This window comes from Poromitra crassiceps, assembly GCF_964638095.1.
Source record: "Poromitra crassiceps genome assembly, chromosome: 3".
Taxonomy (NCBI): Eukaryota; Metazoa; Chordata; class Actinopteri; order Beryciformes; family Melamphaidae; genus Poromitra; species Poromitra crassiceps.
Window position 1 is genome coordinate 46,141,387 of NC_139625.1, and position 19,097 is coordinate 46,160,483.

General features: G+C 46.5%; 1 protein-coding gene across 1 annotated transcript in view; it reads right to left on the reverse strand.

Annotated features, from left to right (window-relative positions):
• The window catches only part of npas3 (neuronal PAS domain protein 3), a gene marked incomplete at both ends in the record, with an annotated part of 1,009,388 nt that overhangs the window by 48,456 nt on the left and 941,835 nt on the right, over positions 1-19,097 (reverse strand). Inside the window, one exon of the mRNA XM_083634138.1 lies at positions 8,309-8,502. Within this exon, the coding sequence (XP_083490264.1) occupies positions 8,309-8,502 (194 nt within the window). The remainder of the gene's footprint in view (positions 1-8,308; positions 8,503-19,097) is intronic.

A 19,097-nucleotide genomic window follows, 5' to 3' on the forward strand; every position in this document is an offset into this window, starting at 1 on the left:
AGATGACGTTAGTGGCTCGAGTCTGTTTCGTCCTGAAACCCACATAGGTTGCGCCAGGCGTAACCTATGTGCGATTCGAAATAACACATCCGAGATAGAAAACGTTATGAATATAGCCACGTTATAAACAACAAACGCTGGTGATCCGTATGGAAACAGTGTTACTCGAAATGGTTAAAAGTTACATCAATTTGGTCATTCAGTGGCGTTTTACTGCCATGTAGATATTAGCCACAGCAGGCGATTACCCATGAATGCACTGCGCTCTTAAAGGGATATTTATCGACGAGATTTTTGCCAAGCTGGACCTGATTAGTGATTTGCTCCGTTCGCCCAGACGGGTGTCAAGCTGTCAGCAACAAGGCTGGGAGGATCACACCGGAAGAAGCACCCATCAGGCAGATCAGGCAAAAATGGCCGCCAAAAATAAGGTGGATAGAAGTCTATTGGACTACCCTGCACATTGTGGGAGTTCTATAGAAGTCTATTGCACTAGTCCCTGCACTTTGTGGGAGTTCTAGTGAGGTCTCCAGACCATATTTCAAGCAGAAGGCCACTCATGCATAATCCGATCATCCCCTGACGTCAGTCAAGTTCTAGCATGACGTGGTCAGTCAAAGTCCTAGTATGACGTCTGCTATGACGTCAAATATGACATCAGTTAATCCTCATATATATAGCAAGGGTTCTACGTCACCTCTCTCTCTCTAGCCGATCATAGCAGCAGCTAGCTTCACGGCAGTCCATCTCCCTTGAAGCCGTCCTCCGAAGCGTTGTTTTGCGGGGAGAGGCCGCGGACGAAGACCAGAAGAGGAAGCTGCCCCGAGAGCTGGGAGTCGTCGGGGTATAATGCAGGCCGTGGGGCCGCCGTGAGACGCATGTTCTACGTTGTCTTGCACGTCGTCAATCTTTTCCTTACTATGCTATCTCTCCATTCATGGAGTAAATCGGCTCAAGCAAAGCGGCCATTTCCCTCCAGCCAGGAGTCCGGCTCAAGTCAACAAGACTTCAGACTGACAATCAGTGACTAACATTTTCGTTCAGCAAGCGGCCATGCATGCAGTCCCACTATTCTTCATCGGACGGGTGTCCAGGCGTCCAGCGGCGTCCAAGCATTCAGGCTTCCGCACCGTGATCATCGCGTCCCCAGGCTTCTCCAGGCAAGCAGGCAGCACCAGGCAGTCCCCTCCACTTCGCCTGTGGTCAATTGTACAGCAGGCGCAGATCCCTCTGCTATCACCTGGCAGTTAAGTCTTTACTTAAACCGTAAATAAACGGGAGTTTGTGTGAGTTGAAAGATGTCATGTCGCTGCATGATGACGATGACATCATCACCGCACATCGTATATTTCATTCACAATTCTTCTTGACAGCACGTTGTTGAGATCATGTGATATGCCGGTTAAAAAAAAAAAAAAAAAAAAAATCACGCAACGGGTTATTCAAAACACCCTTGGCCCATGGAGCATGTCTGAGCATCAGTTAGAATGAGTGTTACTGTATAACTTTCAGACCGAAGTCAGACGGCCCAGGGAATGCTGACGTCTTTTTCCGTGTCAAGCTACCCAGTCTTAATACACCACTTCCTGTTCTTAACGAATTTCAAAGTGAAATGCCTTGGCGTTTTCTTTTAACCATAAATAATACCAAAGCTAAAATAATTAATACAGTGTCACGCTAGTCATGTAACAAGAGGCAGCGAATCCCATTGTTATATGGGCTGCTGCTGACTGCGAGTGCTCTCAGCGCTCTCAGCGCGGGCCGGAAGTGGAGGCAGGCCTCACTCACCCTCAGCCCAACCTAACGTTAGCCCAGTGAGCGCGTGAGCCAGGCTGCCTGGTCTATTGACCGGTATATCGTTACTAAGAGAGGAGCTTGTGAAGAACGAACATCCCCACAGTCAAAGCATTTCCCCCAGATATGCATATAAAAACGTTTGTTGCTTTAATAGCCTACAAAAAAAAAAAAAAAAAACGTCTGTTTGTACGTGATGCTAATTCATTAGCGATGAGCTAACGGTGCTTGTGTACTACTAGGCCTCATCCACATACCCGGGACGGGAGTTAACGTTATAAAACACATTTCCTGTCAGTTGGACACCCTGGTCAGTTCTGAAGATATGTGTATTATTGTGTTATTCCAGCTATCGTTATCGGTTGTTAAAGGCCGGCTTTACCGTGGGGAATATGAATATATATTAAATCTCACGCCCCTAAGGTTCTCGAATCCGTTGAAATTTTTGAAATTGGTTGTTTCCCGCCAGAGATATCACCAGAAATACACTCTGTGTGGGGGGGGGGGGGGGGGGGGGGGGTGGAGGGGAGGGGCGGGTGCGGAGACCCGAAATACTACATTTCCCACAATGCACTGGGCTCGCGTGGCCTTCGTTTTCACGTCCACCCCTCAGGCATTTGGCTGATATCAAACTCCAGTAGGTGGCGGTAATGCACATATATGCTTGCCAACCGCCATAAAAGTCGAAGAAGAAGAAGGCTTCGACATAAAAAGATTTAGTAGAAGAAGAAAAAATTACAAAACATCAAAAAAAAAATGCCTCCAAATTGCACCAAATTTAAACGGTAGTATATATGTGGGGAGATGTCTTCATAAAAAAAAATTCATGCATTTTAAGGCATTTTTGTAGGAGTTTGATGTTGTAACCATTTCATGTAAAAATGTGTAAAATCGGGTACATTGCTCAGCGTTGATTTCGTTACTTCAACGCACCTACTACTAGATGTAAAATTTGACGAGCTTTCCAATGCCGCCAGTCCCGTGTCTGTCCGTGCTTCCGTTCCAGAGATATGGTCTCTTGGCAAGGAGCTATGGGAAGCTAATATTAGCTACCATAAGCTAGGCGGTTGAAAAAGATGGCTGCCTTTTGCTTTTCTTCGAGGCCTCTGAAGGGGCGTGGAGGACCTCTAGAGGCGGGACCATGGCTCACAACACTTGTAGTTCATAGGCCCTCAACTTCCGCAAGGCGGACTCGGGCCAGATCACGCGTAACGCGTCGGCTGGCCCGAAAAATATGTGAGAGATGGTTGATAGGTCAGGCAGGGAAGCACCAATTTCAAAAATTTCAACGGATTCGAAAACCTTAGGGGCGTGAGATTTAATATATATTCATATTCCCCACGGTAAAGCCGTCCTTTAAGTTATAGTAACATTAAGCCGATAAATAATGACAAACAGCAGCTAACGCCATCGCTAGCCTGCATGTTAAAACCATTGTGTACCTATAACGTATAACTCGTAAGGCACATTTTCTGAACTTACTTCAGTCGCCAACCAACGTTAATTCCTCACGCACCTTTCTCAAAACAAAGTTATTTTTATTGCACTCCATTGATATGTCTGGTAGCCAGCACAGCCAACCCATGAGCCACCCCGACCTCCAGGCCTGCACTACCCAGGCTAAGAGCCCATCTCCCGGCCCCACACACCCAGCAGAGCCACCCGACCTCCAGGCAGCATTACATAACGATGAAGCCGCGTGTCTTGTCTATGACGATTAGTCTGGGCACCTTTCACCCCGCTTTCATGGGGCGTAAACCACGGAACCAGAATGAACACCGGAAGGCAGTGTGCCAAAAAACGTCTTTGTTGCCGTTAGCTTGACGTCTCTTTCCTCGATTAATTGTCTGATTCAAAGCTTCTGTATTGGCTTAAAAGATGTGAGATTATGAATCCGCAATGTTTCTAAAAGAACTTCTTCAAAAACTTTGTTCGGTACGTCCATCTTTTGTTTTGTTGTTTGCCGTTCTGATACTCGTGTCAAATTGTCAAGCAACGTAAAAGTTGACCAGCTAGAAACGCTGCCCTTCCTGTCTAGGGCGGGCTCTAGGCCGGAACTAGGTAGGGTGACAAAATCAATTGTGAACGGAAGCCAGGCTCTTTCTCGCCGAGAAGAGCCTGGTGACGCGAGGTTAATGACGATAGATCTATAATGTGAAGAGCCTGTCCAGCCAATGACGGCTTGAGACTGGCTGCCACAGCTGTCAATCATCCATTTTTATCCCTTTTTATATGTCAAATAACTACTTAAAAACAAACCGATCAGAAAAGAATGACCACTTGCACAGGCATTAGCATGATAATGACTATCTAAAATGATACAAACCACCTTTGGAAAAAAAATAATAATAATAATAATTTATCTGACGTATACTGTGATTATTTCGGTTTTGATTTTCCCATCCACTAACATGGGGAGGCGGGCCTTGTGACCTAATACTGGATTCAACCGCCAGAGCGGCGATCTAACATGCAGCGGCTTAACTGAACCAGTGTGATGCCCAGTCCATCTTATGATAGGTCCATGGTTGCAACTAGCAGTCTATGGCGCACTTGCAAGGCGGTGAAACCATTGTTTTTCTTTTACTTGTTTATAGACCAAATCACCGTGACGTCACCATGTAAACAAATTTACTTCCGGGTACCACTTGGGGAAGGCGGCAGGTTTAAATGTGCGTGTTGTCAAATAAATGCTGTCAAACCCTCTCGCTGTTTTCGGCCGACTACTTTCAATTTAAATGGTTAAACGGTTGGTAAACATGCTTGTCCGACGTATCTAGCCTTTCTTCTGTGTTTGTTTTATGTAGTGTTAGCTAGCTAATACCGTTTGTTTGTCTGTCAAACTCGCTGTTTTTTTGCAGACTTGTTAACGTTACAGACAGAGCTACTAACCTCGCGTCACCAGGCTCTTCTCGGCGAGAAAGAGCTACTGACGCCACGTTAATTTAATTTAGCTTCAAGTCTACTCTGGTCTGGTCCAACAGGTAAATTAGCTAGTCTGGTCTCCACTAACGTTAGTGAAAGTGTTGTTATGAATGATATTAAACAACAACACAACACGGACGAACCATTTTTGTCTTCTTTGTCTGTTTTTGTCTTCAACACGTCAGTTTGTGCCGTCCACTGCCATTATAATGTGTGGACCTCAGGGGTACCCGGAAGTAAATGTAAACATCCCGCTGATTTGGTCTATTAACCAGTTTCTTTATATCCCATGCATTAAGCATTACATTTCAGCTCTATAGGGTTGCCGCCAGAATGAACCGTTTGCCCCATGGATCTTTCGGTCTGTCCAGAGTGCCCGAGATGCTATGGCACTTCAGCATCAGTGCTTCTCCAGGCCGGGTCCCGTCAATCACCGTGAATCTGCCCAGACTTCCCCATGGTCTGGCCTCAGCTGCGCCAGCAGGGCTATGAGCAGTCTGTAGCAAACAGGCGTTTGTTGGGGGGGAAAGATGGTCGCTATCTGAGGACATCATCACCGGCCGGCACCGTATCTTTTTCATTCAAATAGCTACTAATAATGCTTGCATTCCCATGAATTATTGGCTCGTAATTCTGAAATAATTGTCCCTGAAAGGGTTGAAAGCGTTGAAGCTATTATCATAAGAATCTTGCATCGGGTGAATTCTGTCTGCCTCTCCAGCTAGCGATCCTGTCCATGTGTCATATTGTTTATTTTCAGCTCATCAATCTCATCATGTGATGACTGCTGACCCATACAGCATTGCAGCTAAGCCCAAAATCAGGGGAAAGACCGCTCAGGCCCCAGACCGGCCCCCCGGCTCCCCTGTTCCTCATCGCACCTCGTCACCACATGACAAGATCCTGGTTCGTCCTCCACCGCAAGCAGACGCTCCAGAAGTGCAACCTCCCGACGGAGAACTTCTCCAGCCACTCCTTCAGGATCGGAGCGGCCACCTAAGCCGCCGTGCAAGGAGTGTCCTCCGCCTCCCTCCAGCAAACGGGCCGCCGGCCCTCATCAGCATTCTCCAGCTACATCCGCCCGGAGCAGGTGGCCATACCGGCGGCCCAAAGGACCCTCCTCCCTTCATCGGCAAGCATGGCAACGAACAGTGTCCCGGACTTCCGTGCCAAAAAAAAAAATGTCTCATTGGTGGTGGCTCCCCGAAAAGCACGGCGCCCAGTAAGGCGCAGTAAATCTCCCGGTTAATTTTTGGGGGGAAAGAGACGAAAGAGAAAGAGAGAGTCGGAGAAAGTCAGGGTCAGTCAGAAGGCCAAGTTGCGCCAAGTCAGGTAAAGGTGAGGTGCCAAGGCGGCCAAGTAGGCCAAGCCAAGTCAGGTAAAGGTGAGGTGCCAAGGCAGCCAAGTAGGCCAAGCCGGGAAGCGCCAAGTTAAACATTAATGTATCAAGATCGAAGGCCCGACCGAGTTGGGAAGCGCCAGCCGCAAATAGCTGTAAGTCGCTAAAAGGTCGAAGGCCGGAAAAGTACAATCGCGAGGCGCCAAGGCGGCCAGGTAGGCCAAGCTGGGAAGCGCTATCGCGAGGTGCCAAGGCAGCCAAGTAGGCCAAGCCGGGAAGCGCCAAGTTAAACATTAATGTATCAAGGTCGAAGGCCCGACCGAGTTGGGAGCGCCAGCCGCAAATAGCTGTAAGTCGCTAAAAGGTCGAAGGCCGGAAAAGTACAATCGCGAGGCGCCAAGGCGGCCAGGTAGGCCAAGCTGGGAAGCGCTATCGCGAGGTGCCAAGGCAGCCAAGTAGGCCAAGCCGGGAAGCGCCAAGTTAAACATTAATGTATCAAGATCGAAGGCCCGACCGAGTTGGGAGCGCCAGCCGCAAATAGCTGTAAGTCGCTAAAAGGTCGAAGGCCAGAAAAGTACAATCAACTACTGGCGCCTGCAGATATCAATTAACCTCCGGTAATCAGATCTTCCTTTTGGGGGATCTCCTAGCCTATGCAGGTGCCCTCCTCTTGCCTCAAGAGCAGCGCCACTGGCCAATGGAGTCATGCGCCAAAGTATTTGCCATGCATGCCGATTGCTAAATAAAGTTTGTCAAATCCTACCAACTGGCCTCTCATGATTGAAGTGAGGTCTCCAGACCATATTTCAAGCAGAAGGCCACTCATGCATAATCCGATCATCCCCTGACGTCAGTCAAGTTCTAGCATGACGTGGTCAGTCAAAGTCCTAGTATGACGTCTGCTATGACGTCAGTTAATCCTCATATATATAGCAAGGGTTCTACGTCACCTCTCTCTCTCTGGCCGATCATAGCAGCAGCTAGCTTCACGGCAGTCCATCTCCCTTGAAGCCGTCCTCCGAAGCGTTGTTTTGCCCCACCCACCTCCCCAGTCCGCCACCAACGAGTCTTGACTCCTGATCCCCCACGGGCGGGAGGATCTCCTAGCCTATGCAGGTGCCCTCCTCTTGCCTCAAGAGCAGCGCCACTGGCCAATGGAGTCATGCGCCAAAGTATTTGCCATGCATGCCGATTGCTAAATAAAGTTTGTCAAATCCTACCAACTGGCCTCTCATGATTGAATTGAAGTCTATTGGACTACCCTGCATGTTATGGAACTTCTATTGAAGTCTATTGGACTACACTGCACGTTGTGGGAGTTCTATAGAAGTATATTGGACTACCATGCATGTTGAAAAATGAGGAAAAAGAGGTACCGTGTGCTAAAGCCCCCCTCCAGTGACTTTTTCTGCCTGTAAAATGGTTGGTGTTATAGTTCTAAAAACTGCTGTATGTTTCACGTCATCTGATTCCAAAGATTTCACATTGATAGACAAAGGCTAGGTTGTATTCCTTAGAATACATCCAAATTTCTAAGGGACTTTTATTTTGAAATGTATTATGTAGCCTAATCATGTTACATACATTTTTCTAATCTATCTATATATACAATTGTGTATGTGGACTTTGTTTGTGCCGTTTTACATGCGATCGGGCTTAAACCTTCAGGGTGTGTAAAGGGCACCGGTGACCTGACGGAGCCAGATTTTCTAATTAGGCTAATTAGCTAATGCTGTGATGTCATCAGTGATGATGTCTATATTTTTTTTTTTTATTGTTTCATTTTCAGACATCTGTTCAGTGCCGTTAACAATTAGGTGTACACACCCAAGCAAAAAAACAAAAAACAAAACAACAACAGCAAACAGACGGGACAGAACCCATAACAAATAGTCTTCAAATAAACTGCGTGTATGATGCGTGATGATGTCATCAGTGATGATGTCAAAAGTGATGTCATAAGGGCGCACGCACAAACACACACACACACACACACACACACACACAAGGAGGCATTGTGACATGACTGATCAGTGATGTCATAGGGGGGCGCACAGATATAATGAGGCACACACACACACAGACACACACACACACACACAAGGAGGCATTGTGACATCACTGATGGAATCACATTTAGTGAGCAACACACACACACACAAACACACACCCGCACGCGCCAATAGTCTCACAGTAGACGATGATGAGGACGGTACCTCTTCTCACAGTAGACGATGATGAGGACGGTACCTGTTCTCACAGTAGATGATGTTGAGGTCCATGTTGACACGCGTGACAAACATCTGGCAGTCGATGCGGACCTCATTGATGGTGGGCGGGGGCAGGGCATGAGCCACCACCACCATCCCCATGATCTGATTCGGCACCGAGCGGCTGTGAGTCAGAGCCATCCGGATCCTCAGACGCCCCGTTACATGGATCACCTGACAGAGAGAGGGAGAGGGGAGGGGGGGGGGAGAGAAAAGGGCAGAGAGAGGGGGAGAGAGAGGGTGGAGGGAGAGAGAGATGGACAGAGAGGGGGAGAAGGAGAGAGGGAGAGAGGGTCAACAATGAGTCTAAACTGTTTCACAGTACTCTTCAGTCCGTGGAAACCATATCAGAATCAGAATCACTTTTATTGCCACAGTATGCAAGTTACATACGAGGAATTTGTCTTAGTGTCTGTAGGCAGCATAGCGGTCACATCAATATACAGAGATAAGAAGTAGGAAGAGAACTAAAGACAATCACAAAGTTGCAAGTGCAATCAAATCGAGTAAATATATACAATATGTACATGAATGGTGAAGTGTTCTGTGGATAATAAATATGAATTTACGTTGAATTTACATGAGATTTACAGACTGAGTTAAATAGACGTTAAATAGGCAGTGGATTTACATTAATTTACAGTCGGGGTTAAATAAGAGTTTACATTGAATGTACATTAAATTTGCAGGCTAAGTTAAATAGGCATTAAATGTGCAGGGAATTTACATGAATATACAGTCCCAGTTATGAGTTTTATGGGGGGGGGGGGTTCAGTTGAGTTTAGGAGGAGGTAGTGAGTTTGTGTGTGTGTGTGTGTGTGGGGGGGGGGGTTGTTGGCGAGTGACCAACGACGCCATCTTTTTTCGGCACCACGAGACTGTAACTTTTGGTTAGGCAAATAAAACAATGTTGGTGTTTCTTTGGTAACACTTTAGAATACAGCCCGCAAATAAGCATGTAGTTATAGTATAACTACGGGGTACAAGGAGTGTAGTTATAGTATAACTACGGGGTACAAGGAGTGTAGTTATAGTATAACTACGGGGTACAAGGAGTGAATTTAAACTGTAACTAGAGGGTAACAAGATCTGTAGTTATAGTATAACTACGGGGTACCACACTGTAGTATTGTATTGTATTATTCTGGCTCCCCTGGCCAGTGACACTTAGGAATAGACTAGGTGACAACCAAGTATAGTTTGGTGACGAGCTGGAGAGACAGTTGACGGTCGGAGAGACGGCACCCGGTACGGGATGGGTTTAGCACCCCAGCCTGGCTCTCTCGTGAGGGAGAAATCCACAAACGCTACGGATTAGCCTCCCGAAAATCTGTGTAAACATCGGCGCGGCCTGGGGTCCTTCAGGCTAGAGCGAGGTGCTCGTCGCAGGCGAATGACGTGCAGCGCACAGGCCCTCTTGAGGCATCCTCTCTGCCCATGGTACGCCATGATAGCATGGTAGGATTGCTTTCTTTACCAGGGAGGGTCTGGTGAGACGTAGGAGGAGCGCGGCCGGGAAAACCACAGGGCCTGAGCCTCCATGCACCGAAGGGTCTTTCAATACTGCGGTGTAGCACTAGCTCTATTGCAGCGGAGTGGGTGTGATCAGCCCTTCCGCGGGCAACATTGCAGACAGAGTAGGAAGGCTGATCCGTAGCGGCTGCTTCCGGGACGCAGGTCGGGGTCTTAATCGGCCTCGGCTGGGTCTACTGGGCGAGGGTGTATGATGTTGAGAGACCCAAAACACCTTACGACCCCAGCTAACATCACTGATGACGCGTCCCAGCGCATGCCGAAGTATGTATTTTGAATTGTATTATTCTGGCTCCCCTGGCCAGTGACACTTAGGAATAGACTAGGTGACAACCAAGTATAGTTTGGTGACGAGCTGGAGAGACAGTTGACGGTCGGAGAGACGGCACCCGGTACGGGATGGGTTTAGCTGGCTCTCTCGTGAGGGAGAAATCCACAAACGCTACGGTTTAGCCTCCCGAAAATCTGTGTAAACATCGGCGCGGCCTGGGGTCCTTCAGGCTAGAGCGAGGTGCTCGTCGCAGGCGAATGACGTGAAGAGCACAGGCCCTCTTGAGGCATCCTCTCTGCCCATGGTACGCCATGATAGCATGGTAGGATTGCCTTCTTTACCAGGGAGGGTCTGGTGAGACGTAGGAGGAGCGCGGCTGGGAAAACCACAGGGCCTGAGCGTCCATGCACCAAAGGGTCTTTCAATACTGCGGTGTAGCACTAGCTCTATTGCAGCGGATTGGGTGTGATCAGCCCTTCCGCGGGCAACGTTGCAGACAGAGTAGGAAAGCTGATCCGTAGCGGCTGCTTCCGGGACGCGGGTCGGGGTCTTAATCGGCCTCGGCTGGGTCTACTGGGCGAGGGTGTATGATGTTGAGAGACCCGAAACACCTTACGACCCCAGCTAACATCACTGATGACGCGTCCCAGCGCATGCCAAAGTATGTATTTTGAATTGTATTATTCTGGCTCCCCTGGCCAGTGACACTTAGGAATAGACTAGGTGACAACCAAGTATAGTTTGGTGACGACCTGGAGAGACAGTTGACGGTCGGAGAGACGGCACCCGGTACGGGATGGGTTTAGCACCCAGCCTGGCTCTCTCGTGAGGGAGAAATCCACAAACGCTACGGATTAGCCTCCCGAAAATCTGTGTAAACATCGGCGCGGCCTGGGGTCCTTCAGGCTAGAGCGAGGTGCTCGTCGCAGGCGAATGACGTGCAGCGCACAGGCCCTCTTGAGGCATCCTCTCTGCCCATGGTACGCCATGATAGCATGGTAGGATTGCCTTCTTTACCAGGGAGGGTCTGGTGAGACGTAGGAGGAGCGCGGCCGGGAAAACCACAGGGCCTGAGCCTCCATGCACCGAAGGGTCTTTCAATACTGCGGTGTAGCACTAGCTCTATTGCAGCGGATTGGGTGTGATCAGCCCTTCCGTGGGCAACGTTGCAGACAGAGTAGGAAGGCTGATCCGTAGCAGCTGCTTCCGGGACGCGGGTCGGGGTCTTAATCGGCCTCGGCTGGGTCTACTGGGCGAGGGTGTATGATGTTGAGAGACCCGAAACACCTTACGACCCCAGCTAACATCACTGATGACGCGTCCCAGCGCATGCCGAAGTATGTATTTTGAATAGTTATAGTATAACTACGGGGTGCAAGGAGTGAATGTAGACTGTAACTAGAGGGTAACAAGATATGTACTTATAGTATAACTACGGGGTACCACACTGTACTTACAGGGTAACTACAGGGTCGCGGGCTGTATTCTGAAGCAGGGGACCAATTCTGTACTTATAGGTTAATTACGGGGTACCACAGTGTACTTACAGGGTAACTACGGGGTCGCGGGCTGTATTCTAAAGCAGGGGACCAATTATGTACTTATAGGCTAATTATGGGGTACCACACTGTACTTATAGTGTAACTACGGGGTCAGGGCCGATTTAACCAACGGGCTTACCCGGGCTGAAGCCCGGGGCCCGGGACATCAAGGGCCCCAAAAAAAAAAAAAAAAAAAAAAAAAAATTTTTGGGGACCCTTGATGTTTTTTTTTTGGGCCCCCTGTCCAGGGTCTTCGCAAAAAATGTTTTTTTTACTGACGCCATTCAATTTTTTTTGCAGAGTAATAACATCCACTGTGAGAGGGTGTCCACCCGCTATGCCGACCACTCGCAATGCCGACCTTAGGTTTAGGCGTGGGGGGTGGGAGAGGTTAGGTTTTGGGTTAGGGTCTGGGGGAGGTTAGGTTTAGGCGTGGGGGTGGGAGAGGTTAGGTTTTGGGTTAGGGTCTGGGGGAGGTTAGGTTTAGGCATGGGGGCTGGGAGAGGGGAGGTCGGAACAGCGAGAGGTCGGAACAACGACATGGAACCCTGTGAGAGGGCTCCCTAATTTGTAGATGAAATAGTGCAATTCAAAGAATTCATCAAAAACAAAGACAATAAAAGTGTGCGGCACTTGCTTCAAATAATAAGGAAGAGGAACCTGTCATCAGTTTTTCCAAATGTGGATATTGCCTTCAGGATTTACTTAACTCTCCCTGTAACAAATGCCTCTGGAGAGCGCTCCTTTTCAAAACTTGGGCTTGTCAAGAACAGGATACGGTCTACAATGGGACAAGAAAGGCTCACCCACTTGACATTGATGTCATTGGAAAGTGACATTGTTAGAACATTGGACTTCACCACTCTAGTCAAACGCTTTGCCACGGCAAAAGTCAGGAAGAAGACATTTCAGGTACGAACAGACTTGAATACTGCTTGATTGATTTGTGCAATAATTGTGAGAATGTGTGTGTGCACTGTAATAATAACAGCAATAATAAATACTAAATAATAATAATAAAAGTGCTTGTTGTGACATCTCAGTGGCAATGCTTTCTTTCCAATCAGGCTGTTTATGAAAGAACATGATGGCTAAACCTACAGTTTGTGTTTGTAAGTTAGAATGCTGACAGGAGAGCAGGTGGTGACATGAAAGTTAGTGAGAAAAGGAGAAGATACTGAATAATGACATCACAACAGTATAATCCTAATGTTGATTTAAAATGAGATATTCCTTTAAATACGGCTAAAAAAGGCTAAAAAAGAAACACTAAATTTTTTTTTCTGCGGTGCCTGTTGGGCGCCACCGAAGCCCCCCCTTCCGCTTGAGGGGGGGGCCCTGCAGAGATGAATAGCCCAGGGGCCCATGAAGTGTAAAATCGGCCCTGTACGGGGTACAAGGAGTGAATTTAGACTAACTACAGGGGAACAAGATCTGTACTTATAGTATAACTACGGGGTACCACACTGTACTTATAGTATAACTACGGGGTACAAGGAGTGTAGTTATAGTATAACTACGGGGTACAAGGAGTGAATTTAAACTAACTAGAGGGTAACAAGATCTGTAGTTATAGTATAACTATACTCCTTGTACCCCGTAGTTATACTATAACTACAGATCTTGTTACCCTCTAGTTAAAGTTTAAATTCACTCCTTGTACCCCGTAGTTATACTATAACTACACTCCTTGTACCCCGTAGTTATACTATAACTACACTCCTTGTACCCCGCAGCTATACTATAAGTACAGATCTTGTTACCCTCTAGTTAAAGTCTAAATTCACTCCTTGTACCCCGTAGTTATACTATAACTACATGCTTATTTGCGGCCTGTATTCTAAAGCGTTACAGTTTCTTTTTCTATGTGGCTGACGGTTGAAACGTACGTTGAACATGCTGGGATCGAATCCCGGTCGTCGGCATTGAAGGGAAACGTATAAACACCCTTCCACACCCCCGACCACAATGCCCTTACTGGCCACTTTTGATTTCATTGTCACACTCCCATGCCATCGATTTCAGATGTTGTGGGAGTTAGAAGTCTATTGGACTACTCTGCATGTTGTGGGGCTTCTATAGATGTCTATCATACTAAAAGCATTGACCACAGTAACCCATCAGATTCTGTTGTGTAAATGAAAGGCAATGGGTTTTAGCAAGGAGGCCTTGATGTTAATACGGTCATATCTCACGGGTAGGGTCCAAGTGGTGTCAGTAGGGGGCACACTATCAGAGCCCAAGGAGCTTACCTGTGGTGTTCCCCAGGGAAGCATAATCGGCCCTTTATCATTCTTGTTGTACATAAACGACATGGAGGCTGCTTGTACATGTCTTTTATTTCTGTATGCGGATGATTCTGCTCTGCTGGTAACTGGAGACTGCTTAGATACAGTGAAAACATCTCTGGGTAAAGAACTCCAGAAGGTGAGCAGTTGGCTGTGTGACAACAAATTGTCCTTGTATTTAGGAAAATCTGAATGTGTTGTGTTTGGATCAAGGCATAAATTAAGGGATGTTAGCAGTTTTTCTGTTGAATGTAATGGTATGGTACAAGAAGGGAAGTCTGTCATTTATCTTGGGTGTGAATTAGATCAATGTATGACCAATGAGACCATGGCCCTCTCTGTTATCGATGAGGTCCATGCAAAAACAAAGTATCTAGCAAGGATATCTTAATAAGCAAACTATGAGGACACTAGCTACTTCTTTGATTCAGTGCCCTTATGAGTACACCTGCTTATCCTGGTATAGTGGCTTAACAAAAAAAACTAAAGATAGGCTGCAGACAGCGCAGAATAAACTGATGAGGATCGTCCTTAAATTGAGTCCAAGAACACACATCAGCCCAGTCCACTTCAAAGAGCTGAATTGGCTCCGTGTGGAAGGTAACATTCAACAGTTAAAACTGACCATGGTCTACAAGATTTTACAGGGTTTGTGTCCTAAGTATTTTTTGAATTATTTTCTGTATGTTCGGAACTCACATATCTTGAATACGAGGGCTAGTCTAGCTAATCTGAAACTACCTAATCTGAAATGTAATGCAGGAAGAAGTACATTCCTCTAGGGGGGGGGGGGGGATGGAAGAAAATTTCAAATGTAATAAAATCTGCCCAGTCCTTGAATGGGTTCAAAAACCAACTAAACAAATGGCTGCTGAGTAACTTAGTGTAGTGTAGCAAATAGCTTGCAGCCCGGGCTGATTTTAAGATTGTGTTTTTATGTATTTGTATTATTATTTTGCTATGGATAATTGTTTGGGTGAGTGATCAACTCTTTGACTGATCTGTGCTGTATATATGATGTTATGTGTTGCTGTATGTCTTGTTTCCATAACACCAGGGACCATGATGTAAATAAGTGCTTGCAGTGTTTTCATCCCTTGGATGCTGTCTTTTATTATCCACCATAAAATCAATCAATCAATCAATCAATCAATCAATCAATCTACCCTGCACGTTGTGGGAGTTCTATAGAAGTCTATTGGACTACCCTATATGTTGAGGGAGTTCTATAGAAGTCTACTGGACTATCTTATACGTTGAGGGAGTTCTATAGAAGTCTATTGGACTACCCTATATGTTGAGGGAGTTCTATAGAAGTCTATTGGATTACCCTGCACATTGTGGGAGTTCTACGGAAGTCTATTGGACTACCCTGCACATTGTGGGAGTTCTATAGAAGTCTATTGAACTACCCTGCATATTGTGGGAGTTCTATAGAAGTCTAATGGACTACCCTGCACATTGTGGGAGTTGTATAGTAGTCTATTGGACTACCCATATTGAAAGATTTGGGACAATGGGTAGCCAGTGTGTTAAAGCTGCATTCAGCGATGTTTTTGTGTTCAAATAAGTGTTAAATAGGTCTATATTCTGACAGCAATCACTGAAATAGAGTGTTTGGTCAGTGACTTGAAACCCCCCATCCCCAGCTGTCCTCTATCTCTCTCCAGTACTCCTGCAGGTAGTGCGGACGTATCTCTGCAACCGTCATCAAGGATGGCGGCGTTGGATTCGGGGTGGAAAATACATATACTCCTTTATATGCATCGTGATCTGACCTTCTATTTCCAAGAAAATGTCAACTTTTCTCTGATTGGATAGTTTGAGTTCGCCGCCAATTTGTATCCAATCAGAGAAAAGTTTACATTTTCTGAGAAAGGTCCAATCACGATGCCTCTATAGGACTATATGTATTTTTTCACCCCGACTCCAATGCCGCCATCCTCCGTGAGTCTCTACGAGTTACAGTTGCGGAGATACGTCCGCCCTGCCTGCAGGACTACAGGAGAGAGATAGAGGACAGTGGGGGGTTGGGGCTTTCAAGTCACTGACCAAACACTATTTCAGTGATTGCTGTCAGAATATAGAGCCATTTAACACTTATTTGAACACAAAAACATCGCTGAATGCAACTTTAATGCCATTTCCCCTCTCTTTCTTTCTATTTTCCTCTGCCCATTTCATTAACTCAATCAAATCAGTACTGCAAAACAAACAGAAGGGGGAGAGACAGAGAGACGGAGAACAAAAATAATCAGAAAATCTGTAAAGAGAGATAGATTGCTTTGGATGATTGACAGGGGAAACAGCCAATGACAAGATTTCTGGCTGACTGTCAAAACAAATCACAACAGAAACACATGATTCTCACATATGCAAACAGGGACACATATGCCTGAATGCACACACACACACACACACACTCACTCACTCACTCACTCACTCACTCACTCACTCACTCACTCACTCTCTCTCTCTCTCTCTCTCTCTCTCTCTCTCTCTCTCTCTCTCTCTCTCTCTCTCTCTCTCTCACACACACACACACACACACACACACACACACACACACACGCTTCAATGAATTTAAAGAAGGTTCCCCCTTGAATAAATAAACAGTGAAACTTATTAAAAACATACAAAATATGCAAATCATCTCCATAAAAAAACGACCGCGGCCATCCTGCAGGGAGAGAGCGGGAGAGAGGGGGGGGGGGGGAGGGAGAGAGAGGGAGCGGGAGGGAGAGAAGAGAGAGAGGGAGAAGAGAGAGAGAGAGGGAGGAGAGAGAGACAGGGAGAGAGAGAAGAGAGAGCATCACAAAGTTAAAGAAAAAGAGAAAAAAGCTAGAGGAACGCTCAGGGCAAGAAAACGAAAAAAGAGAGAGACATCAGGATGAATAAAGAAAAGGAGAGAGAGAGTTTGAGAATATCATGTTTCCTCTACGCTACAACAACTCCGATATATCTCTCTCCCTCTCTCTGTCTTTCTTTCTCTCTATCCACAACACAGACGTCAAATCATCCCTCGCTTTTCTATGGAAGAACATAACTTCTGGTGTGTGTGTGTGTGCATGTGTGCGTGTGTGTGTGTGTGTGTGTGTGTGTGTGTGTGTGCGCGCACACGCGCGCGTGTCCGTGCGCACGAGACGGGAGAGGTGTGTGAGTAATGTATGCAAGCATGTGTGTGTGTGTGTGTAATATATGCATGCATGCGTGTGTGTGTGAATATTTATGGGTGTCTCTGTCTCCACGGTGATTTGCATGTGATCTGTGTCTGCCAGGTGGAACACGCTACATGCACGCATGCGTGTGCACATATGCACACAGACAAATACCTACATAATCATCCCACATTTCACATGAATGCTTGCAAAACGCACGCGCACCCATCCATCCAACCACGCGCGCGCACTCACACACTCAAACACCTATCCAACAGTCAGCAGACTGTAGGAATCATCGATCCTAATTGAGTTAAATCAAAAAGATTTCAGTTCAGTTGGGGGCGGGGCGGTGAACCTGTGGAATCCCTCACTCACTCATTCATCCACAATTGATCAATTAACTGATCAAGGCTCACCTTTTTTCAGCCATCCATTCAAACCAAATAGAGGAATGTAGGAGACACTTGGCGCCAGTCACTTTGTTCGCTCAGTAGGGATATATCCAGAGGTGGAAAGAGTACTGACAAATACTACTCAAGTACAAGTATTGTTACTGTAGTGAAAATTAACTCAAGTAAGAGTAAAATTACTAGTCCAGGAAATTACTCAAGTAAGAGTAAAAAAAGTAGCCTATTTAAAAGTACTCAAGTAAAAGTTTGCGTTACTTAAAGGGGCCATATTATGCATTTCTTAATTTTGTATCATATACATGTTGTTACAATCTTGGATGGTCATATTAAACATGGGCTAAGCTTCAAATAAATAGGTGAAAGTGTTTGAATGTTACCGCCATGAACCCCCCCTCCCCCCCATGAAGTCTCGTAGACATGATGGTACGGGATTTGTGCGAGAGCCATAGTCCTAGGTGACGTCAGCTAGGACTTGCTTGTTACCCTGGTGATGCCAAGCATAGCCCCGGTCGGTGGCACGCGCGCGCCCTAGCCTTCACCCGTCCGCCCCTCCCTTCCCTATTCTGACATTGCTCCAGACACTGCCGACAGTAACCCTGCTAGTTTCCACTCGTCTCAGCCGTATCTGCCTTTCATTTTATTTGTGTTTATCTGAGTATCTAGTAGTTCCTAATAGAAGTCCTGGTTAAAAGCTGTAGCTGTAAGCAGTGTCCACTGTCCAGTCGTTTAAAGTCAGTGAGTTTCCTTGTTGCCTTGCCAACCTAACCCCTCTCTCCAACCTGGCTGTCTGGGACTTGCCTAACTAACACAACAGTAGTCTCATGGAATAACGGATTCCAGACCGCAAAAACAAGGAGACGACTTGGAAGTGAGCCAGGATGTAGGACTTAAGTGGTAAGTTCTGAAAATATGTGTCTCATTCCAGCATCGGTTGTACCAATGTGCTGCTAGGAAGCGCTAACGTTACTTACCGGCTAAGTAACGTTAGCACTTGCTATATGATAGCCTAGCAGCACAGCTGCCTTTCATAGACATAATGAACAACCGATATCGTGTTAACACATTCACTGCCAGCCGTTTTTTCAATACTGTAGGTAGGTTCTGCCAAGGTTTTTTTTGAGGATTCTGGCTCATCTTTCAAGAGCCGAGGATTCTTTTCTGCTAAGATTTTGTGAACACAAATGATCTCAAAAGAACTAATAGAATGTGTGCTTTCTCTGTCTAAAAGAGTTAGTTTGTAGAGTTAGTAGTTATGTAGGCATTAGCAGTAGAATACAGCATGGTTTCAGCATCTGAAAATTTATTCTGAGATAAATGGCTTTTTGTGAAATTCGATAGAACAGTCACTTTAACCATTTATTTTTGGCGTAAGACGTCAGACATCTAAACAATAGTTTTGAACAGTAATTTCCTCCATAGCAGCAGGAAACCCCCCTCTCCTTCAAACTCCTCCCTCCGTGGGTGTGTCTCTGGTGGCTTTGCAGCGTTTGTCACAAGCGAGGCTCTGCCTGTCTGTGCTGCCTGGCTGCTGGCGGCTGCTCTTTGGGCGAGTCTGCATGAGTCGT